The sequence below is a fragment of the Perca flavescens genome, chromosome 13 (genome assembly GCF_004354835.1).
Source record: "Perca flavescens isolate YP-PL-M2 chromosome 13, PFLA_1.0, whole genome shotgun sequence".
NCBI lineage: Eukaryota > Metazoa > Chordata > Actinopteri > Perciformes > Percidae > Perca > Perca flavescens.
Window position 1 is genome coordinate 17130784 of NC_041343.1, and position 24278 is coordinate 17155061.

At 39.6% G+C, this 24278-nt stretch overlaps 3 protein-coding genes across 3 annotated transcripts in view; 1 reads left to right on the forward strand and 2 right to left on the reverse strand.

Annotated features, from left to right (window-relative positions):
• fat3b (FAT atypical cadherin 3b) overlaps positions 1 to 9456 on the reverse strand; it is a 68166-nt gene extending 58710 nt beyond the window's left edge. Inside the window, exons 1-4 of the mRNA XM_028594710.1 lie at positions 9122 to 9456; positions 5134 to 8119; positions 4900 to 5034; positions 3676 to 3877 (exon numbers count right to left, since the gene is read on the reverse strand). Coding sequence (XP_028450511.1) covers positions 3676 to 3877; positions 4900 to 5034; positions 5134 to 8100 — 3304 coding nt within the window. The 5' untranslated portion in view covers positions 8101 to 8119; positions 9122 to 9456. The remainder of the gene's footprint in view (positions 1 to 3675; positions 3878 to 4899; positions 5035 to 5133; positions 8120 to 9121) is intronic.
• A 280-nt stretch (positions 9457 to 9736) lies between these two features.
• On the forward strand, positions 9737 to 19122 carry chordc1b (cysteine and histidine-rich domain (CHORD) containing 1b). The gene is made up of 11 exons (XM_028595075.1): positions 9737 to 9974; positions 13388 to 13437; positions 13515 to 13571; positions 13730 to 13890; positions 14758 to 14858; positions 15168 to 15226; positions 15902 to 15972; positions 16186 to 16291; positions 16499 to 16618; positions 16727 to 16789; positions 17412 to 19122. The coding sequence occupies exons 1-11, from the start codon at positions 9911 to 9913 to the stop codon at positions 17586 to 17588; spliced, it is 1029 nt and encodes a 342-aa protein (XP_028450876.1). The 5' UTR covers positions 9737 to 9910; the 3' UTR covers positions 17589 to 19122.
• A 312-nt stretch (positions 19123 to 19434) lies between these two features.
• On the reverse strand, positions 19435 to 22815 carry LOC114566690 (tyrosinase). Its single transcript, XM_028595364.1, has 5 exons — positions 21900 to 22815; positions 20823 to 21039; positions 20391 to 20538; positions 20123 to 20304; positions 19435 to 19841 (listed from the first exon to the last, which is right to left on the reverse strand). The coding sequence occupies exons 1-5, from the start codon at positions 22719 to 22721 to the stop codon at positions 19585 to 19587; spliced, it is 1626 nt and encodes a 541-aa protein (XP_028451165.1). The 5' UTR covers positions 22722 to 22815; the 3' UTR covers positions 19435 to 19584.
• Positions 22816 to 24278: the final 1463 nt, after the last annotated feature.

Sequence of the window (24278 nt, forward strand, 5' to 3'; positions counted from 1 at the left end):
TGACAAGAATACCAAAAGCATCAAGTATCAAAGTACAGGAGTGCTAAGGATTTATGCCAGAGAATATCCTGTTTCTTTTCTGATAGCCCCTGTACATTCAACCCATATAAGAGTGAGACATATTCATCATTTAAAACTCAAAGGTGGGAAATTCATTAAGAGTAAAAAAGTATGACAGACAACAGGGGTGTCAGGGGCTACACAAGATACATCATAGAGACAATTTACAAACTACAGGAAGTGAGAATGAACAAATTAAGACAGGCTTGGACAAAATGGATTTCTCACACAATATCTAATTCTCTCTGTCCCTTTTGCTCATTCTCACTGTCTGCCTCACTCTATCTTCACATACATAGATGTGGCACTAAGAGCCATAGATTGACAAGCAGTCAGAGCTGAGCCACTCAACATGGCAGCTAAATGCAATGTGGGCATGACGCGCCTGACAACACTGACTTCTAGACGCTACAAGATAAAATGAAACACTGATGAGGGAAAACCTGGCATGCGCTTACGGTCTCTTCTCATCTCATACCAAAAGGGTCACTTTCTTATGATAAAATAACAGACGCCACAATTTAAAAAACAAATTTCCAGAAAGAACCTTTTATTTAAAGGCCTGGGAGGAAGAAAGCAGTATTTTCTTCTGACACTTTTTTATGTACTTCATACTCCCCTGCATCCTCTTCCTTCCTCTCTTCGCTTCACTTCCTCTGCCTTCTCCCTGCACTTTCTGCTCTAACAAGCACTCTGATTTCCCCTGGAAAACCTGCACTCAATAAACTTTCTCTAGCTGTGATGCGCCTTACTGAGGATTTAAAACTAAAGTAAACTAAGTACTATTACAGAAGACTGTCTGTGTACTGTAACACTGTTTTGTCATGAGTACAGTGTGTACACTATACATATGCAATTATGTATAGAGAGAGATAGAGTGAGGGCAGGAGACATTCTCTCCATTTGTCCATCTGTTTCTCTTGCCTTCTCTCTCAACTACAGTCAATTCTAATTAGCCTAGTTAAAGGTCAATAGCCTCCAGTGTAAGTCATGTACAGTAGGGACCAGTGCGACAAGAGGTGAAGAAAGACGCCAGAAGAGGAAAGCTGTCATCTGTTCCCTAAAAATAAGAGCTAAAATAAACTAAACTACTACTTATTTCTTTAGCCAGTCACTGGTTACTACACTGCCAAAAACTAGCAACCATTGACTTTACTAGTAGTTAAAAATGGTTCTGTATTTTACACAGCGTTTTAAACAGATACAGAAGCTCATTCAGTAAAGAGATGAAGGATGTCTCATATTTCTACTGAATGACTCAGAAGGTCTTTTGTTCTAGCAGTGGTCAGATTTTTTTATGAACACTTTTAGATGTGGTCTTTAGATGTAGCCCCTTTGTTTAGCAATTAATCGTGTCTCAAATCTCTCTTTATGATGTTATTTGTTTGTTGTGTACACCGAATGTAATGTCTATATTGTTTGTTGTTTGCTGTTTTTGATTTGGGTCAGTTTGTTGGTTTGTTTGTCTGTCAGCAGGATTATGGAAAAAACTACTGGCCAGGTTTTTATGAAAGTTGGTGAAAGGGTGTAGCATGGGCCTAGGAAGTCCCCATTAAACTTTGGAGTGGATCCTGAATCACGGTGTGGATACACAAATTATATTGGCCATGGCAGAGATCTGCCCTCTCTGAGTGCCCTTTTAGTTGTCTAGGAGTTGATTTGGTGGCAAATGCGTTTCTCTATTGGAGATTGATGAAGCTTCTTATCTAATCTTGCTGTACTACTATTATATAGTACAGCAAGATTAGATAAGAAGCTTTATCAACTAGTGCTCTAATTGTTTGCTAAAAAACTAATTTTGGTTCACATACTAATTTTACAATTTTCCCAAGTCATAATTTTTAAAATATTAACTAGCCAGTAACTGGCTAGTTAATATATGATCTGTCACTAAGAAGTTTCAATTCCCCAACTAATAGTTCAATTGCCATGGTTAATAGGATTGTACTATGACCTGTTCCTACTGTATGACTTGTTATAATTCTCCTGCTACTTGATTGTCAAATATAACGACTATCAATGTTGACTGTAAGAAACTAGGATTCACTAGGAAAAATCAAAATGTGGGTGGTATCAAATGCAATTAAAAAAACAGTGGTTACCGGACTGTTCATTATTTTAAAGCATACTCTCTAGTAACTCATTCATAAAAATAGGTGAAACTCAATTAGATATTTGGTAACTGATAACTTCTTAAGTATTATAAACATTACTGTTTAAATCATAACTAGTGTATTACATTGCTGTAAAGTGGCTTATCTAAATACATTTCAGTAGAAAGTGACTTCCACTTCAAGCTTTCACAATTCTCACAATTGGCATGCTTATTTGCAATACAGGACCTGTCAGTGGTAAGACATGGCATCACTACTCACTATAGAGTACCCTGGAGAATGAGAGATTTCCGGAGCTTGGTGTTTAAGTGTTTCAGCACCATGGAGAGAGACAGAGAGAGAGTTTAGGTTTAAAGGTTTCAACAGCATGGATAGAGAAACAAAGACTGCAACAAGCTTTGTTGAGAAAGCAAGAGTTCTCACTTACACCTACTTTTGTTCCCATGGAAATATCAAAAATGAGTCCTGTTTCTCAAATAGAAATATAGCAAACATTAAGATCTTATCTAGCTGTTCATGTTAATGTATTGCACAAACACCTTTTAAATTTGGTTAAATTCATCTCTGTTGAGGTGACTTGCATGGTCCGCACATTTGTTAGCAGTGTCCATTGGGCTTTTTTAAGACTTCAATAAAATATATTGTAAGACCTACCTTTGCAATCCTTAATCAAAGTTTTTCTAATAAGGTTCAGAATTAAGAGAGACATTTACTTAATGTCTCAATGTCCATATATATATATATATATATATATATATATGAGAGAGTGAGAGAGGGAGAGAGAGAGAGAGAGAGAGAGAGAGAGAGTGAGAGAGTTGGCCTTTCATTCTGTACATGCGCCAATATGAACTAATATGAACTGTCCTCTTTTCAAACTGGGTATTTGATTCATTTTATCCCTGGGTGAGTGAGTCACGGCCTCCTTTTTGGATCAACATGTTTTCAGCTGTGCTTTGACACTGTGGGACAGTTGAAGACGCTTTTTTTGGGTCAGGCCAACTTAAGTAAGTCACAGAGATTCCACTACTCTTGAAAAAGATGGTGGAGCTGTGCAGGACATTCTTGATCCATCCTATCCACACAGCACTGGATCAGTTGTACTGAGCAGCCTGAGGCGAAGCCAGTGTAGCTGCCATGCTGCCCTCATTACAGTAATGATCTCCCAGTACACAGCTTCCACGTGAGGCCCCGTCAACACACTCAATCGGACTGTACCTCACACACTCTCTCCCTCAAATACAAATGCACAATGCTATCAGGGGTCATGCTTTCTGTGTATTACCTGCAATGCAAAGCCACAATGTGACAAAGGGAAACATTAAATAGTTGAGCAACAACTACACACGTGAAAGTCCTCGGCAATAGCACAGAAATAGTAAATTTTCTTATAATATGCAATGATTTGCAACACGTTTGGATTTTGATATTCCATGCACGGCACTACAAGTTATTGGATTTCCACTTTACATAAGTAGGCATCAAAATTGATCATGTGCCGCACCTGTGTCTTCGTCAATGGTGAAAGTGCCTAGTCCGCTGCCTCCTCTGACAGAGTACCTCAACACACCATCTCGCCCCTTGTCGTTGTCCTTAGCGCTGACTGTCAGGACGCTTGTGCCTGCACGAGAGTTCTCCTTCACTGAGCCTCTCACAACAAAGTCAGGGAAGTAAGGTGCATACAAATTCTCATTGACATCCACCACCTGAAGAAATGTAAAGAGTCAAGAGATGTGTAGTATCAAACAGTTTGAATGTACAATATAACATTAGACCAATATACCAATATTGCCTTTAAAAGGTCCCATGGCATAGAAATTTCACTTTATGAGTTTTTTTAACATTAATGTGAGTTCCCCCAGCCTGCCTATGGTCCCCCAGTGGCTAGAAATGGCGATAGGTGTAAACCAAGCCCTGGGTATCCTGCTCTGCCTTTGAGAAAATGAAAGCTCAGATGGGCCAATCTGGAATCTCCTCCTTATGACATCATAAGGAGAAAGGTTACCTCCCCTTTCTCTGCTTTGCCTGCCCAGAGAATTTGGCCTGCCCATGAGAAAGAGAGAGACATCATGGCTTGAAAACAAGCGAAGCATGGCAGTCGGTCAAGGCCACACCCCCACACTCAACCTCCTCCTCAATAGCATTTAAAGCTACAGATACAGAAATGTCACATACTAAGGAAAGCTCATTGTGGGACTGGCTCTAGTGGCTGTAATTCTGCACCAAGGCTGAATTTCGGGAAAGAGACTTCAGATACAGTATTAGGGGACCACTAAGGCCTATATGAAAGCATCCAAAAAGCAGCATGTCATAGGACCTTTAATTAAATTATGGCTAGCAGATATTCATGACTTTCTGACAAGCAATCATTTTGGTAAATTAATTATTTACTTTGCTGGTGTACCCAAATGTTCCCTTCAACGGAATTAAATTGAATTGTGGGTCATTCTGCAACTTCTCCTTAAGCATACATTCTATATCATTATTGTGGGTTGGTTGGGATGAGGAGTTTTAGTGCACCATGATTTAAATGCTGTTATACAGGTATTTCTAGAGGAGAAATTAGGGGAGCATTAAAGAATAAGTGTAAATATGGGGATGTTGTATCAACAATTTAAAGCTTGAAATAAACCAACAGAACTATAAATGTCAGTGTTCAATTGATTAAACTGATTTTGATTTAGAATTTGTTCTGATACAAATGTGATTGTATGTGTTTATTACGCACCTCCACCTCCACAAATGTCATACTGCTGAGGCTAGGTACTCCTCTGTCCTCAGCAAGTAATGTCAGGTTGAAAAACGATTGTTTCTCAAAGTCCAGCTCCTTCCTAATCCTCAACACTCCGCTTCCAGCATTGATCTGCACAAAGCATTACAATCCCATACATCATAAAATGTCAATAAAAAGAGGATCAGAATATGCAACAGCATAGGCAACACAAATAGTGACATCACCTACCTCAAAAGTGCCGTTGAAGTCATTAATTAAGGAGTATCGGATCTGTCCACCGGGGCCCATGTCTGGGTCCTGAGCCTGCACCCAGGTAATCACGGCTCCTGGTGGGAGGTCCTCCAGCACACGAACACTATAGCTGCTAGGAATGAAAGCTGGGGCACAATCATTGACATCCTCCACTATTATAATAAGAGTAGTCACTGACGACCTTCGATTGCCTCTTTCAGCCTTGTCTCTCACTTCAATCTTCAAAGTGAACATTGGGATGGTTTCTCTGTCCAAGTGGCTAGAAACGAAAACACTTCCAGTTTCGCTGTCAATACCAAACTGAGGGACACTGGTCAGCATTATATAGGAGAGCTGTCCATTTTGACCCATGTCTCTGTCAAATGCAGTCATGGTAATAACTTCAATACCAATGGCTGAGTTTTCTGCAACAAGAGCAGAGAAGCTGTCCTGATAAAACTGGGGGTCATTGTCATTTGTGTCCTCAATGATCACAGTCAGTAGTCTCCAGTTGGACAACTGAGGAAAGCCCTGATCGTAGATGGTGATATTAAGGAAGTAACGATCCAATCGCTCCCTGTCAAGTGGCTGCAACACAGTTATCAACCCATTCTCCATGTTGATGTTGAAGCAGTTTTCTTTGTTACCATCAGATATGGAGAAGACTACACGGCCATTGAAGCCTGTGTCGCCATCTCGTGCTCTCACCTGAAATACACTGGCACCAGCAGCAAGGTCTTCTCTCACTAGAATACTTGTAGGTAAGGCCTCAAACTGTGGAGCCTGTTTGTTTATAGAGAAATTATCTGTATTTCTCTCAACTTGTCTCGGTCTAGCCATAGCAGATGCTTTTGATACCATTTTTTCAGCCAACAGCTGGGCTACCCTGGTCTCCTTGCAGTTGAACCCCCTTGGTGGCAGCCTACCCCTCACCACAGATACATTCACAAATGTAGGATCAGATAACAACTCACCATCTGTTGCAACTATTTTCAGGTTGAATATCCCACTTTTTAAATTAGCCATTCCTAACGATCTTCTTAATGACAAAGCCCCAGAGTCTGGATTTAAATTGAAATAGTCTAACTCATTCCCAGACAGTATCTTGTACCTCACCATTCCTAGCTCATCCATGTCCACAGCTGACAAGGTGACAATAGTCTGGCTGACAGGGAAATCACGGCTTATCATCCCCCTGCAAGAAACCATCTCAAAAAGAGGCTGGTTGTCATTGATATTTATCAGACGAATAGTGACATTAACTTCACTCTCCCTTCTGTATGGTGAACCCCAATCGGAGGCCCGCACTGCAAAAGTATAGATATCATCTGATGACTCAAAGTCTAGATCTCTTGTGATCCTCACCTCCCCTGTGTCCTGGTCTATTGTAAACGGAAGTGACTGTTCGCCACTTATTGTGTGGGTTACATACCCATTCTCATCTTTATCAGCATCCACAGCGGACACTACAAGAGCCACAGTGCCTACAGGTAAGCTCTCATTGATTGCAATATCATAGAATGGCCTGTTGAACACTGGATAGTTGTCATTAGCATCCTCTATGATGATTTGGACCCTTGCTTGCTGCTGACTGATAATATCAACTACCTCCATCTCCATGAAATCCTGTGATATCCTTGTCAGCTGCCTTGTGGTCATAATAACTCCAGTCAAAGGATTTATATCAAAGTACATTAGATCTGAGGGGCTGCTGAAGCTGTAATTGACACTCAGAGGAGCTGGGGAGATTTTCACCACCTCTACAATAGTGCCTGGGGGAGCTATTTCACTCAGCTTCACTACATAAATATCTTTCTGGAAATTGGCCAACACTGGGTCTGGCTTTCTAACCAACAACTGAACAACTTGAGTATTAGAAAACTTAGGAGGTATACCCCTGTCTTTAGCTTGAAAGGTTAAGTTGCAGCCATAGGGGAATGTATCCCAGTCGAACAATTCTGATGTTTTAACCCTATACTCATTCCCGACAGGTGATCGATCAATCACAAATTGTTCAATGGGGTCACCCTCAATGATGGACACCCACTCTATATCCCCAGCTATTCCCTCGTCTTTGTCCTCCACAGTCATTATCGCATAGACTGGGTCCTTGTCTGCCCATGATGGAACGACAGCAACTGCATTGAGAACAGGAGCAAATTCATTAACCCGCTCCACAGTAAGAACCAGCCTAGCAGTGCTGCTAATACCATTGTTCCCATAGAGTTTCATCCCTCTGTCAACCACCTGCACCTCTAGCTCAAATTGGTCTTGTTTGTCCATTCTGGGCTGACCTGTTAGGGTAATGACACCGCTGGTCGGATGAACAGCAAAAAGTTCAATTCTGTTCTTGAAGAAGTAGTAGAACTCCCCATTGGAGCCCACATCAGCATCTGTGGCTGTTACACGTCCTACACTGGCACCCAGAGGGGCACTCTCAGAAACAACAAACGAATAGGAGGTAGGGGAGAAGAGAGGTCGGAGATCATTGGTATCCAAAACCTTGATATAAATGGTGGCTAAGGACTCTAGGCCTCCATGGGCAGATGCCTTAACTGTCAATGTGTAATTGTCCTGTACTTCCCGATTTAATGTGGCACCACTGCCTCCATTAGTGCGTATACGAAGAAAACAAAAATCTCCCATTACAAACTCCTCAGCCTGGAAGATTCCTTCACTGTCTCCAGACACAATGGAATATTTTATGTTCAAAGAACGAGGTGGCCCAAGAACGATGCCCATTTTTACCTCACTTCTGGTATAAGTTCTTGCCGCAGAGTTCTCGAAGATGGAAGCATTATAGGCAGGCTGGGTGAAGAGCAGCAGGCCTTGACCTGCCCTAGGTTCTGTCAGGAATTGGGCATTGGTTGAGGGCAAACAGAGGAGGAGGTAGAAGCAAATAGAATGGAAAAGAAGAGAGAAGCTGGGTAGAGAAGGCATATTTCCCCACCGATTAGGCTTCATCACTATTCCATCCGTCACCCTATATTTGGAAAGAATAACAGATCTGGATTCAGTTGGAGAGTTGATAAAGACATGCACTCTGCATGCTAAAAAATGTATAGAGAACTGTGTGACAAAAGTTACAAAGACATTTCTGGGGTACTGCTTATCACTACAGGGATATGATAGCATATTCAATGTTGCGCTCAACAGTTTGCATTAAAACACTGAATATTGCACCAGAAACTTTCCGGCGGAAAGGCTCAGAAGCAGAGACTGACATATCTTTAAACAAACCACATCAAAGCAAAGCTCACTTAAAAAGACTCAGTGAAGAACATCATGTCACCAAATAAAACAACAGGGATCAGGAACAATCACTGGCATTATAATACAGAGTGCATAAAATACACAGTAGTTTGTTATTTTTCAGCCTGTAGGCCTACTTTTACTAAAGCAAGATTTTTAATGTAGGACTTTTACTTTTCTACACTGTGGTATTGCTACGTTTACTTAATAAAAAATCTGAGTAGGCTACTTCTTCCACCACTGGTTATCATCAGGTTAACTCCAATGCACAGCCAAAGTTTGAACTCATTAGTAGCCTAACTGCTAGAAAAAGGGAATGGAATATGAGGTGGCCTAATTAAAAAAAAGAATTCTGGCTACTCTTTTTCTTTTCATTACAACTGCTTTTAAGTAGGTCTACTGTATGAGACACCGTAGCCTACTAAATATAGTAACGCCAAATAGCATTTTATTGATCACAAATACAACTTGAACAGAAACTACACTTGTTTGTAAACTGATGAAATATTAAATTTGCTCGCTTATACTGTGTGTATGGAAAGTGTTTAGATCAGTAGCAGCACCAAATTGACTGTCGTGAATAGGCTGTCAGAATCCAACGACTCAAATTAACATTCCCCAGAGGGAGACTGTCCCGGCAGGTATCGGGGTGCATTTATCGTCTCCCATGTTGATGCAGATGCAATAGAGCTGTTGTCGACATACTTCACTCACACATCGCAGCGTGTCTTACCTTCACACGAAACAGCTGTCATCCGTGAAAGTAAATCCTTTCCCATCTCTCCGACAGTCATTAAAAAAGAAAGGCGAAACAGTCGCGCAAAAGTCGGTGTTGATGCGCGAAATCCAAAATTCATGTGCACATATCCCGACAGGCAGTTGTCTACTAGGCTGCAGCCATCCTCGTAAAACTAAAAGCTATTGCCCCAGTTCCATGCACCTGACTAATAGCCCTGATTACAGTGGGCTAGTTCGGCTTTATCTGCAATAGTTAACGCAAACACTGAAGTTAAGCAGTTAGGTGTGTTAGCTGGCTAAGGATAAGGTCCGAGATAAATGTGGTATGAAGAACATGTGGCTTAACGCAAGTTGGAAAGCAACCAGCATCAGTTGTCGCTGAGTGGGACCACGGTGCGCTCACAGGATGGAAGTGGCGGGTTGGGCAAGCTCCGATCTTTACCGAGTGTAGTCGGCAACATCCGGAAATGTAATGTGCAGCAGTCTCAGGCAACAACCTTATATACTGTCTATGGCAACAGCTACGGCTCTCACACATATGCTAGATCGGATCCGCTAGACGTGTCGATGTAGGATTAGGATTGGTTAGAGTAAGAATACCAGGGTAAGACAATCAGAGGCAGAATAAGGCGGGCCAAGAGGCAAGTCCTGTGACGTCGATACGTCTAGCGGATCTGATCTAGCATCTACCATCTCACTAACACACACACACACACACACAATCGAGCTCCTAAGTGGTTAGTTACAATTCTGGCCACCAGTTAAACTTGTTCCACTCGCCATCATGTCCGTTTTGTGTTATAATAAGGGATGTGGACAGCGATTTGATCCAGAAAATAACCCAGACGGTGAGTAACGTTATAGCTAGCTAGTATTTTAACTATTGCTGTGCCCCCTAACGTTACCAGTCTGTTAGCAAGCTAACCTCTGATCATCTGGAAATTTCTATAGCGAGCAGGCCTGCTTGGCCCATGTAGCTAGCTAACGTTAACTTGATATTACTGTAGCTGACTGGAGCCAACACAGTAAAAACTTATTTCATCAACACTGCTGTATCTTATAACTCAAGAACCTAATAACACGTGGGCCTGCTGTGAATCGTCAAGATGTTAGCATGTTAAGCTCCACGTTAGCCGGTTAAGTTAGAGACTGCAGAACATTGTACCGGGGACAGGACACAGTACGTCGGCTTGAAGTTTCAGAAACACGCCATTCAACGTTTTTACTACATGGAGACTCTCTACAGCACTTTTTTTTAATTAATGTTATCCCATAACCATGTCACCACAACTGCGAAAACGGCGAAATCACTTTTTCAACAACTCGATAGACAGACCGGGGTTAAACAGAGTTACCGGTCAACAGTGAGGTTCAGCTTTTCAAGGAAGTAACGTTATCTCTCTGTATGGAAATATCCATCACATTGCTTCTTTTCCAACAGCCTTTGAAGCTGTCTGCTACTTTGATATGGGTTGTCAAGCAACTTTAAGTTCCACGTGAAATAAATGCTAACACAAAAAAGACTGCAAAACTGTAATACTAAAATGCAGAAAACGGTGAGATAGGTAGGATGTACACTACCGGTCAAAAGTTTGGGGTAACTTCGAAATTTCCATTCCACTCCATTACAGACAGAATACCAGCTGAGATCAGTTGCATTGTTTTTTTTTTAATCAGGGCAGCAGTTTTCCGATTACATTATGTCCTTACATAATTGCAGAAGGGTTCTCGACTGTTGTAGAAAGAAGTGGCTGATCTTTAATGCAATATCTACATTGCCCATTATCAGCAACCATTCATCCAGTGTCCCAAAGGCACATTCTGTTTACTAATCTGATATATCCTGGTTAAAAAAAACAATGCAACTGATCTCAGATGGTATTCTGTCTATAATGGAGTGGAATGGAAATTTATAAGTGACCCCAAACTTTTGACCGGTAGTGTAGATATGCTAAAATAATCACCACAGCTTTCCAAACAGTGTTGTACGTAATTAGGAAATGTAAACCTACTCATGTAGGTAGAGTAGGTGTGTTATTGCAGACCTCATATTTATTTATTTATTTATATATATATATATATATATATATATATATATATATATATATATATATATATATATATATATATATATATATATATATATATATATATATATATATATATATATATATATATGTGTATGTGTATATATATATATACACATACATACATACATACATACATACATACATACAACACACACACACACATAAGATAGTCATTTTCCTTAGTACAGTACCAAGCAGGTTTATGCCTGAGGAAAGTCAAAGTATATTTTGAACCCACGCAGTCTGCTGCCATATCAATTTATGAAAGTGGGAGCAGTATCCCCAATAACCAGGGGCCTCATTTAGAAATCAGGACATTTGACACATATAGTTGTGATGTGTCTACAGTGCTTATTCATAATTGAAACCGTGGCCAAATCCATGTAACACAAGATTCCTCAGGAGACAGGCATTTTGAATGCCACTCATCATGAGCGAAACTAATTATTCCCATCTCATTGCCTTTTGTCATGTTTGAGGCCATGGTTGAGTTGGTGTTAACAGATTTGGCACTATATCATGCTAGACTATATAATCTCTGTTTTTATGTGAGAAACTATTAATTCCTTACATTGAGCTGACATAATTAACTTGTGCAGTACCCCAACAATACCACGAGATAACTCACTTATATGGTTGTGTAGGGAGAAGATCATTTCAGTGATAATTTACTTCTTGATCTTGAGTTTCCTTACTTAAGAGAAGGTTTGCTCATATAACAATTATTTAGTTGAAGCCACTGATCTAAATGTAATTGATATTTCCAGGTGGTATTGTCTTCAGCTCTCATGACAAAACCTCAATGAGTCCCTTATTTACTTTTATTAGAAATGTCCTCTGTCTTCAAATAATAGGCTACATTAAGTATCTGGTGATGATACACAATGATACAATTCCTATGTCAATAGATGCTTCTTTCCATAAAAATTAGTATTATCGTTATCTTTAGAGGTATCTAAGAGGTGTATCTAATCCTATAGTATAGAAGAGGCACAGCTCTGTCTGTAAGGAACATGCTTGATTTATGGCGTTGCCCAGCCACATTTTTTAATTGATTCCACAGTGATTTGTCTTTTAGGGCAGTTCCAAACAGAGAACATTAAAAAAAATCATGCTGTACTTTTCTGATAAGGCAAATATTTGTCAAAAGTTCTGATTGTATCTTAATATGTCATGAATCCACATACGTTTCAAATTGTATTCATATAAATTGGTCTTGTGTGGTTGTCTTGTATCGGTTTCAGATATTTTTTTTTGGACTGGTTTGGCTTGTATGTTGCTGATATTTAGCCTCAGTTTGAATAACTTCTTCTCTACAAAAAATGTTTTTGAATAAATAATTCCAATGCATTTCATAATGCCCAAGTAAATACCTTCTTTATGTATTTTGTGTGTTGCACTTTACAAGGAAAAATGCTAAACGTATTTATGTTTTATGTAAGAGGTAGTGGGAATTGTAGTTTATTTTTTATGCAGCCTTTAAAACCAGGAATAGACACTTATGCAATATTACAATATCTAAAATATCTAGTCTCATATTACAATATTGATATAATATCGATATATTGCCCAGTCCTAAGAGAGAGAATAAATACATTTTTATTTTGTATTTCATCCCACAATCTACACACAGTTTTCTGAAGGCAGCATCAGACATTGCTGACCCAAGTCTTTTGAGATGTGTACCACACACAAAAGGAGGATCAAATGCAGACAAGACATCACTGATGTTGTAGTGCTTCACCAAGAAAGGGTTGGTCCCCGTCAAACCGTTGAAAATGACGATTTATTTGTAGTTGTTGATTCCCAAAATGCCTTGCCATATTCAGAAACACATTTTCTACAACTCTACTTACTTATTATTCACTAAAAGATATGAGATTTATGCCACATTGAGCCATTTATTGTGTAACTTGAAAACTGAAGGTTTTGTGTCTTTAATGAAACTACAATTCATTAAAAGTAGGCCAGAAAAGCCTATAAATCAGGTTGCATGCTTTTCAATGCTGTTGTGGGTAACCATGTTTCATACACACACACACACATATATATATATATATATATATATATATATATATATATATATATATATATATATATATATATATATATATATATATATATATATAAATTATCTCTAAATTAATCAAAGTTGTGGTTCTTCTTTACAGATGGTTGCACCTATCATCCAGGAGTCCCAGTATTCCACGATGCATTGAAGGTAAAATGCCTGAAAATGCACAGCTAGCTTGTGTCTTGTTATCTGGTCAAAGTTAATGTCTGTCTGACTTTCTCCAGGGATGGTCCTGCTGCAAGAGAAGAACCACCGACTTCTCAGACTTCCTCAGCATTGTTGTAAGTTTTAGTTTCTGTTTTAATCCATACTTTTAATCCTCAGTGGTCATGTTTCCATTGTCTATTGTTGTCATAGGAATTGACTACCACCTTTGCTATGGCCATATTGGCCTGGGCACTCGTTTGTGAGTCCAACCCAATGACTTTCTCCTCCACAGGGCTGTACAAAAGGTCCCCACAACAAGGAGAAGCCCCCTGAGCCGGTGAAACCAGATGTGACATCATCAGTAGAAAAGAAAGACGCAGATGACCAAAAGCCAAAGTTTAACGAGTACATCATCTCTGCACCAAAGCCTCAGGAGGCGATAAGCAGACCGAGGTTGTACAGTTGGCTTTATACATACATTTAATCAATATCCTAGGAATACCCTAAGCTCTTATTATGTGTGCAACAAAGCCCCTTTTAAGTAAAGCAAACGTGTTTTTGGAGGTACAAAGATTTTACCAAATCGCATTTAAAGGGAAAAAACAGGCCAAGAAGGCAAGGCAATTTTATTTATAGAGCACATTTCAGCAACAGTGCAATTCCAAGTGCTTTACATAAAACATTAAAAGCAGTTAGAAATGAAAACAAAATTAAAAACACATAGAATATAGGAATAAAAGTCACAGTGCAGTACAATGAATGAAAAAAAGGCAACGTCAAAAAGGTAGGTCTTCAGCCTTGATTTAAAAGAACTGAGAGTTGTTGCGGACCTGCATGAACACACTTTTCCTCCATTCAGTACATTAACGGGGCTTTCAGTGTAAAACTATGTATGTATCCTTATTATCCCACATATTACATTCTGCTTCTATTAATTCTGGTTTAGTATCAAATGCATAAAAGGGCAGGTACAGTTACACTATCAGAGGTATTAAATCAGCCTGAATACTGAAGATCCACAGGATAGTCTGAGGAGTTTACCCTGGATGCCTCCTTACGGAGTTCAAAAGAACGTGGCCAAGCGACGATTACAAAGCGATTACTAATGAATAGTAACTATTTTCAAGTAGTGTGTTGGTCTTAGGCTGGCTTCGTACCAAATACCTCATTTTGAAGTGATAATGTATTCCTTACGTAAAGTAAAAACTACAATACCCTTCCAAATAATTTTATATTAACAAGTTAATTTAGTTTTTTTTAAGACCTTTTGTCCCTTCCTTTGTTAATGTTTCATGCCTAATAGATTTGTTACCGTTACAGTGCTGATGAGCCGATGGTGAGGTTGCAGCATAACGTCTCTACTTCACTGAAGCAGGCTCTGGAGAGACTGAAGCTTTCTGAAAATGTGGCAGAGAAGAAAGGTGGGAACATAACTTCATCTTCCCCTTCTTTCTCCTTTTAACTCTTCTGTGTTTCTGTTTGTTGTCCTCTTTATCATAGACTACATCCATTACCGTCCACCTCTTGTTACAGTAGACAGGAAGGTCATATTGACGGGAAGTTAATGGATGGCCTCTGGGAATTTGCTCCACCTGTCATTCACATCATGGCGTTTGAGTTAAAGCTGGCAGGGACAGGACAACACATCATAACTGTGGATGCCTTTTTTAGATTCTGTTCAAAGCATCTAAGTCAATTATTTGTCTCTTTGTGTCTCTCTGTTTTTCTAGAGGATGAAAATGATGAGATCAAGATTGGAACATCCTGTAAAAATGGAGGATGTACTAAAGTAAGTGAATGTGTTACGGGGAAGACATTCTGTCATAAATTCTCATGGTGATGAAATGAGAAAATAAAATCCCTCTTTATCCATACCTCTGGCAACAACAGCTTAAATGTTTACATTTATTTTGCTTTAAATTCATGCTGAACTTGTGGATTCTGCCAAATAAGTTCCCACTAAGCCAAATTCAATTAACATATTTGAACATATCTATGACAGATGTCACTAAATAAAAACATAAACAAATCATGAAGATAATGCCCCAAAACAGCTCACTGCTTTGGGTAAGGGGAAATCCATACAGTTCCTTTTCTTCCTCCTCGATGTTTGCTCTGAGATGGCTGCAAAGCAACATTTTTTGCTCAAGTTAATCTAGCCTGTTAGAGCAGAAACCCCAAGATTAGAACATAAATTGTAAGGAAGATTTGCATTGACAGGTTTTTGTAGAATTACATAATTGTACTTTAACTGATATGATGGAAAGCCATGAGATATGCTCTCAACGGCTGCCTGCTTTTATTTGATTATTCAGTTGGGGTCCTGGTAGAGTCTAAATTGGTACGTTTTAACATTTAACAAGATATTAGTCATTAAGACCTATTTGTATTTTTGATGGCAAAAAAGATCCGGTTTAGTCTTTTAACTACTTTTTTTTTTTTTTTTTTTTTTTCTTCTTCAAAGAGTTTTGATGGACCTGCAAGCGATTCGGATGTGTGCTTATACCACTCTGGATTTCCTATCTTCCATGAAGGGTAAGTACTGAAAAACTTAACTTTCCATCAATGTGTTTCACTGTATTGTCATGAAATGGTAGATATTGTCAAGGAAACACCAAAAGAAGCGTTAAGAGCAACACTGATATATTCCTGTCCGTCTTCCTGTTTGTCTTGTTCATTGGTTCACTTGAGTGACAAGTTATTGACTGCTAAAAATCCAGCGGGTGTATGTCTTTCCTGCATCTCCAGGATGAAATACTGGAGCTGCTGTAAGAAGAAAACCTCCGACTTTAACACCTTCCTTTCTCAAGAGGGCTGTACCAAGGGAACACATGTATGGAGGAAAAAAGATGCGGTAGGTGTGCTCGTTTGACAGCGAGTGATCATTTATGTGTGCTAGTCCGTGTGAGAAAGCCTCAGCTGTGACTCCATCTAGTGGTGTCTGGTAAACACTTGCACAGTGGAGAAAATGCTTTGTGCTAGAGACTGAATGGCTGCGTTTTCAATTTGTGTGTTAAAATAATCAAATTTTAACACAAGTTTATTTGAAATCTCCACGCAGGGTAAGAAAGTGGTTCCATGTCGGTTTGACTGGCACCAGACAGGGACGCAGGTCATCATCTCTATCTACGCCAAGAACGCCGTCCCAGAGCTAAGCTATGTGGATGCAAACAGCACCACGGTGAGGGATGCCATTCGTCTGTCAGATGATTTCTGTCCATATCTAACTGCTTAGTTTTTGTGATTGTGTCCTTCTCTACCTAATTATTTTTTTTCTTTTCTCTTTCAGCTCGACATCCATGTTATATTTGAGGGAGAGAAGGAATTTGTGCAGAAAATCAGCTTGTGGGGAGTAAGTGCAGCATCACTTTTAACCTGATGGAAATGGTCTTGTACATACACACACAACTAAAAAAAAAAAAAAAAAACCGCTGGCTAAACTATTTAAAAATGGCGTGTTTTTTCAGGACACCCCCGTCTGTCGCTAGAAATTATGACGCAGTGATTAGTGACAATTCTCTCGGACCAGTCAGTAGTGTGCAGGTTTTCACGTCACCTTTTGGTATTGCCTCAGCTCGCTTGGAACCCTGACGGAGGCAATACTAAAAAAAGTACCTGTTAGCAGGTACCAGGGACTATTTTTGGTAATGGAAAACCAAAAAAGGCGAGTAGAGGCAAGTCGAGCTGTTACCATGTAATGGAAAAACGCCATAATACTACTTTTTTTGTACCGCATTCCAGATACCACAATATAACATACTTTCTTGGACAATATTATACGGTGTTTTATTATTTAATATGCTACTTATCTACACTAGGGGTCTTTGCTGTCAGGATTAAACATGTCAGTAATTGGACTTTGAAAATAAATTTCCAGCTATAAATAAACACTAGTTAAAACATGACTTGATCTGTGATCACCTTATACCAAAGGAGCTAAGCCATCTTTGTCACACACTCTCCTTTCCTTGTAGGTGATAGATGTGAGTAAAAGCATAGTGAACATGATGGCCGCCAAGATCGAGGTCGCCACGAAGAAGTCCGAGCCCATGACATGGGCTCGTCTGGACCTTCCTCCCCCGCCCCCGCCCAAGGAGGAGGAGAAGGAGAAGGAAAAAGAGGAGACTGATAGCGAGGATGAAGATGAATGATGATGAATTGAAAATACAAACGGTGTGTATTTTTAGCTGAATCCAAGGCCACACAGTCCATTCCTTACCTCTTTTTGTCTCTTTTGCTGCCATGGAACTTTGGCCTCTACTCTTCAACATTTACAGTGTTTCCTTTTTCATTCTTAGTTCTTATACATACAAACATACTTGCCTTTGCCCGTTTTTCTTGACTTTTGATCATTTTGTTGGTCATTATATATGTTGGAATGCTCAAGAATCTTCAAGTACTTTTTTTACAACCGTTTTTCGTTCAAGTACTGAATGATAACGGGAACACTGACTTTTAGCAGATTTTTAATCAAGTTAGACTATGACACACTTTTTAGTTGCACTGAAATCCCCTGGAAAATAACACCACACAATGGGATAGGAGTCAGGTGTGACCATATTTAATCTCAGACCAATAAAGCATTTCATGTGAACTGCTCATATCAAGTCTTCATAATGGACCACATTTGTGACCATCCTCTATTTCCACATTTTGTTAAAATAGTCATTCCAGCCTTTAGTTTTATAAATTGTTGCATTTTGTCCACAATTATCACATCAGACTGAATGCTGTCTTCATAGATAAATTCCCATGTATGTGTGGCAATGAAGCTGCTCTATGTAGTTTGAGTAGGAAATTTGGATCTCTAAGATGTCCACACTTGTTTAATGGAGTTTATTCTAAATAAATTGTGTTATAAGAAATACAACAGTTCCTTGGGACTCGTACACTTAGAAATTAAGATGTACTCCGACTACTCCACCTTTTCCAGTTAAAATACTAGATTTGCTCCAAATTGTGTAAATGTTGTGCAAGTTCTGCTTCTACATGATCAATGCTGTAATTGTCTCCTCATTTCTTGTCAAAGCAACCTTAGTTTTAATATTGAGAATGTACTGTAATATCAGAGAATGCCGATTGAATACAAAGTATGTTTCAGCTAAGTACTGTATGGTAAAAACGCTATGCTTGACAGCATGTCTCAGGCTTAGAATGTATGAATTATATTTTGTCGAATGACACCATTACCTAAGGGTACAATGATTAGGTAACCAATTCATCTTACCAAAAATAGACTTTTGTGGTAAACTTTTAAAGGTGTGGTGTGAATATTTCTGACCTTCAGTATATGCAGGCCAAGTTTGTTAAAGTGGTATTAATGCCAGACTCTTCTAACAGTTGTCTGAAACACTTCTCTTGAATTCAATTGTGAGTATGTGACCTTTTCAAGTGAAGATTTTGATCCACCTGCAACTTTGGGAATTGCAGTGGCTTTTACAAATTCAAAGTTTTTCAAAACTATTACATAACTTTAAGGTTAGAATATTGAATTATGTCCCGATCCTGTGGAGATGTCTCAGACCTTGACATCTATGCAGCTATTATCACCTTTGTTTCTCTTTCCAGAAGCATGTCTAACACCACAAACATGGATCAATTTAAATGTTAATTAAAGTGCTGTTTCAGTCAACACTTACACACAAAGATAATAAAAGAAAGTGCCCCAAGGCTTTTGTACATTTATCTGAAGAGTTTGTGTTTCTTGTTGTGAATGGCAATGGATGCATGTAGGATATAATGTCTTAATAAATGCCTGCGTACATGTTTGATGCAAAAATACTGCAGAACCTTATTTTTAAGATAATAACCTAAAACCATTTTAACCCTAGAGAATAAATGCAAAAAGTCATAATGGAACACTTGCATGACAGAAACCATAAATGTTGCACAGATGGTCTCTGAAAAGAGCTAGAATTTAGGCCTACAAGTTGTGGGTGGAACATTTAACATGCCTCTTAGCCCATAAATACAAAATACATACAATTTCCTACATGCTCAGTTTTGTAATGTTTTATTACAATTTAAATACATTGCCAATACCAAAGGTTATAGACCCATTACAATAAGCCAACAATTTATGAATTACTGTACTTTAATATTAAAATTCATAGATGCATGCATCACTGCACAGGCCTGGCTGTGCCTTCAGGTAGTTGTTTGGTAGTTGGGATGATTGGTTTCCTCTGTGTCACTGCTCAAGATAAGTGGCTGTCTTTCTGGGAGATAGAATGCATTTTTCCATTTGCTCATGTGCAGCCCTCCATATTGCCGTTTTGCAGTTAGGATGGCTGCAGCTATGGTCAATGCTACAATTCCTCCACAGAGCCCTGCAAGCAGCAGCCAGGGCCACACATCCTGCAATTCCTCCAGGTAAGGACGCATGGATTCTGCTAGTCTCTGGCCTGGAAAAAAAATAGAAGTAGTCACAGGAAAGTTGGCAAATGTTTGAGTTTACTCAAGTAAAAAAAGGAGAGTAAGTAACCTAAATCTGAGTGGGCTAAATGATCATCCCTTTACAGAAAGGATACCCTTTGGAGATATGAATAAACCTTGGTTTAAGACTTGAAATAGATTAAACAAGTAGATATCTGAAAATGCAGGATAAGAATGAAAACGGACATCAACACTTATTTCCTCAAATGCAAATTAATGTGAAAAATAGAAAAGCCCCATTAGAACTTACTAGCATTTAGCAGATATGTATATTCATATCCCAGGTCCTTGCTGGAGATGAAGAATTCTCTGTTTCTGTAGAGGGGCAGGAAGGGCACCATGTGGTACTCGCTGTTGTGCCCAATAGGAGCATCAGATTCTGGATATTGTGATGGAGATGGTTCATGCCTCCTGAGCCACTGCTCATAAATGCTTTCATAGAGAATGAAAACAATGTTAAGTGCAAGTGTGTAAATCTATAAAATGTGTTCCTGTGTGTGTGTGTGTGTTTGTCTCACCTGTCGACAAAAGCGTGGTGGAGAAGGAATATGGGGTCATTTGCTGAGCCCTGCACTGAGGACATGGATCCGTTCATGAACACATGGAGAGCAGCATGCATGCCCATACGAGCACTGTTTCCTAACCCAGTCTGAGGATCCCCAAATCCTGCAAAAATAAGTTTAGCATTGGCAAAGGCGACAGCACCATTTGTTGTTAGGGAAACAAAAGATTTTGGTTGTAAACTGATAAATTGTCAGTTATAATGGCATTTTTTTTTTATCTTTCATTGACAATATGAAAAAAAAGGTCAAAAATGGATACAGTATTACATTTGGCACAACAACAGCTTCTTACAATAAATAAGATGGTATAATGCAGTATTTAAACCAACCTTGTGTGTGCGTGCGTGCCTGCGTGCGTGCGTGCGTGCGTGCGTGTATCTATCTGACCTTCCAGAGTGTTCCTGAAGCTCATGTTGGCACCACGGTCCATGGCTCCGGTGTCATAGTTGGTCAGACTGAGAGTGAACTCCACATCTGCTGAAGTTGGCAATCGTTCAACCAGATTACGGTTGTGGTTTCCAGGGTTACGACGCAATGGGCCTTCTTCCACAGCATCACATAGCACACCCCTGTCATTGTAGTCCTGTGCTTGGGAGCACAGTACCTGTTGATGGAGACAAACAAAAACATATTGCAATACAGAGAATGAGGCACCAGCACAAATCCCAGCAATAAAGTGAATGCCAAGCATTTAGCAGTTGTTGCAAATTATATATTGTTACTTGAAGTTGGTTACAGCGTTTGGAAATAACAACTGCAATGCTATTACGTTTACTGTGTTATTAGCCTACTGTCAAGGTAAATCTCACCCAAGCCGGACAACACTGACTGTAAAAGCATGTTTGCAATTCTCTTGATCAAAACAAACCAAAACTGGTGTTTTTACTTAATTAGTTGTAGTATTAAGAGTTTAAACGTCTGGGTGTAATGTATGTAATATAGCAGTAGTAGATGTATTAAAAAGGTAAACATGTCCTTGTAATTTGTATCTATTTATTAATTTAAAATTAGGCAAGTGTGTGAGAGACCACTTATTAATTAATTTCAATTTCCCTGCATTTTAATGATCTTTTAAGTAATAATGTCTAACATTTGGCAACAATTCAGAACGAACTCTTAGGCTACTTCAACATGTTATCTGAAAAGTGAACCACCCATACATAACTTACACTTTTGAACTCTTGAGCTCCTGAGCTCATCACTTTATGTAAATATGTAATATTGTATCCCTATATTTTAACTTTACACACATTTATTATTGTTTATTTTCATTTTATAGGCCTACATATTTATTGAGCATTGTTGGAGGGAGCTTAAGATAATATATGACAAATAACTTTAATCTTGATATTATTACTGTAGGTCATCAGAAAAGAAAAGAGAGGGAAACCGAAGGGATGACCAGAATAACTCTGGCAAACCCCCAGGAGAGAAGCCGGAGGAGTTACTTGAGTGTGTGTTTACCTTCCAAGAAGAGAAGACCGAGCCTGGGCTGAGGAGACTGGGATCCTGGGAGCTCCGGTCCCCCATCAGTTCGTCCGTGCACACGTCACACGCCTGGGCGTCCCTCCAGTCCCAGTACGGGATGGTGAAGTCCATGTCTCCGGTCAGCTTCCTGATCTCATGCTCCCAGTGCAGCAGGTATAAGCGGTGCCACGGCAGAAACGCAGGCGCCCAGTGGGCAAAGTCCACATTGGTCCACACATTCCCCGGCCCGCCTAGCAGCGCGTTCCGAGACACATAATAATGCATCCACACAAACACATCATACAAAGACACATCAGCGAACATCGGATTGGAGCCGTTTTCCATTTCCTGGTAGGTCCCGGTAGCCACAACATAGTCCCTGCTGATCGTCTGCTTGGCCAAGTTCAGGTAAGACATGAGTCTGATCCTCTCTGCCCGGGACAGGTGAAATATGTTCCTCCTGAGAGACTCTCTCCTGTCATTGCAGTTTACCCCAAAGTAGCCAAACTTACAGTCCGCGCAGCTGAAACCCATGAAGTTCCCTGCGCACTGGCAAGTCCGGTTGTAAAAAACCAAGGGCCACTTCTCCCTGTCGTCCAACCCGGAGAAGGGGTACTGCGGCCCGTCGGGCTGGTCCGGCACCTCCACATCCTGGCAGAAGCCCCGACCAGAGATGGCTCCGCAGGGAGAACCGTCCCCTTCCCAGGACGGGCAGCATTCCTTTCTGCGTAAGGCTTCCCGGGTGGCACAGAGACGGGGGAATTGTTGATAGGAGGGTACAAAACAAAACATGAAACTAATGATTGTAAGTGCCAACATTACATCAAGGTTTTACTTTGCAGACGGAAAGGAGTCAGTGGATAAGGTCCAAGTGATTATTTCAAAGGGATTCTTGAAGTTTTCTCCGGGCACCCCCTCCTTGTTGAGCCAGTCACATGACAGTCTTAACCTCAGGGTGAAGCTTACCTCATTCATGAGGGGGGCACACATCCAAAGATTGCAGCCAATTCTCTCTTCTTCCAGAGAAAAAAAAGTTCAGTGAACCATTTATATAATGGGATTTGTAGTAGTAATTGGGGGCGAACAAAAGTTAAAGGGGATGTATATATTGTATGTAATGTAGATTATTCAAAACATTAGCCTAATATAGCCTAATATAGCAGAAAACAAATATTTGCCATGTAAATATATATTGGAGTAATGGCGTCCTGAGCAGAGAATTAAGTCACATTCCTAGTGTAGCCTAATCCGAATTTCTGTGTTATTTGTTTTGATAGACAGTTTTAGTGCACGTGGCCGTAAAAAAAAAAAACGGGAACGGTCTGTTCGGAGTAGCCCACAGGTCTTTTTAATGTCAACTTAGGCCTATACAATATCATAATAATAGCACAACAAAATGTCATACAGTCATAAAGGCATATGATCAGGCCTATATCTAAAAGAGCTGAGGGCCACACTATAGCACACATTAGTTACAATGATTGTATAGTGATTTTCTGCTGGAACACAGTCTGCTTTCTAGTCGAGTTATGAGCATAAAACAGGCGTAGCTCATGATCTCTCTCACACACACACACACACACACACACACACACACACACACACACACACCAGCAATGCCTCAAATAAAGTTATTCCTGGCATTATGGGATTATAACCATGATGGACCACAGAGTGAGAGAGACGATAAGGAGAGAAATAAAATAAACATATCTAAAATTCGATATGAATAAATGAATGTGTTACTGTAGAGTATATGAAGACAGTATAGGCCTATATGTATTTATTTATTTTTTGTCTCCTTATAATATATATAGTCAAAATCAACAGTGGTTATCCACAAAGTAACCATTAACCTTCAAATGGCCAACATATTTACACACTGTATGGATGTGTAAAGTAATCAATAACATGTTTCTGTCAGAATTCAAAGATTTCTTTAAATGCTTGAATCTGTATCTGAAAAATGTTGTTTGAATTGCACATTTGAAAAAACGCTCATCTTATGGTGTTTTGCAAAGTGTTGCCAAAGACTTCCTTTAATCAAATCATATTTGTGGAAATTGTCTTTTTTGACTGTCATATGACCCCACAATATTTTTGCTCATTTCCTACAGTGTAAACTAATCCAGGGACTTAAAACAAAGGATTCACTGAGAACAAGCTCATGGGAAAAGCAAGACAAAAGCAGTTCATTTCTTAAGGCAGCTGAAAAATGCTTTCTCAGAAGAAAACTTTGATGACTTGAGATTGATTGAGATTTCTCTGTACTGCTGTCTCACATGGTTTCTCTACACCTGAGGCCAACCGTTCCCCAGCCCGCCTAACAGCGCATTCCGGGACACAGACATCCACGCAAACACATCATAGGAAGAC

What these genes read in the sequence shown, in the direction of transcription:
- chordc1b (XM_028595075.1), top strand. Translation starts at nt 9,911, where the DNA reads ATGTCCGTTTTGTGTTATAATAAGGGATGTGGACAGCGATTTGATCCA. An exon ending in TCCAGAAAATAACCCAGACG is followed by an intron (nt 9,975 to 13,387) that starts GTGAGTAACGTT and finishes TCTTCTTTACAG; the next exon opens with ATGGTTGCACCTATCATCCA. An exon ending in AAATGTGGCAGAGAAGAAAG is followed by an intron (nt 14,859 to 15,167) that starts GTGGGAACATAA and finishes CTGTTTTTCTAG; the next exon opens with AGGATGAAAATGATGAGATC.
- LOC114566690 (XM_028595364.1), bottom strand. Translation starts at nt 22,721, where the DNA reads ATGTTGGCACTTACAATCATTAGTTTCATGTTTTGTTTTGTACCCTCC. An exon ending in CTTCAGGAACACTCTGGAAG is followed by an intron (nt 20,539 to 20,822) that starts GTCAGATAGATA and finishes TTATTTTTGCAG; the next exon opens with GATTTGGGGATCCTCAGACT. An exon ending in TACATATCTGCTAAATGCTA is followed by an intron (nt 19,842 to 20,122) that starts GTAAGTTCTAAT and finishes TTTTTTTTCCAG; the next exon opens with GCCAGAGACTAGCAGAATCC.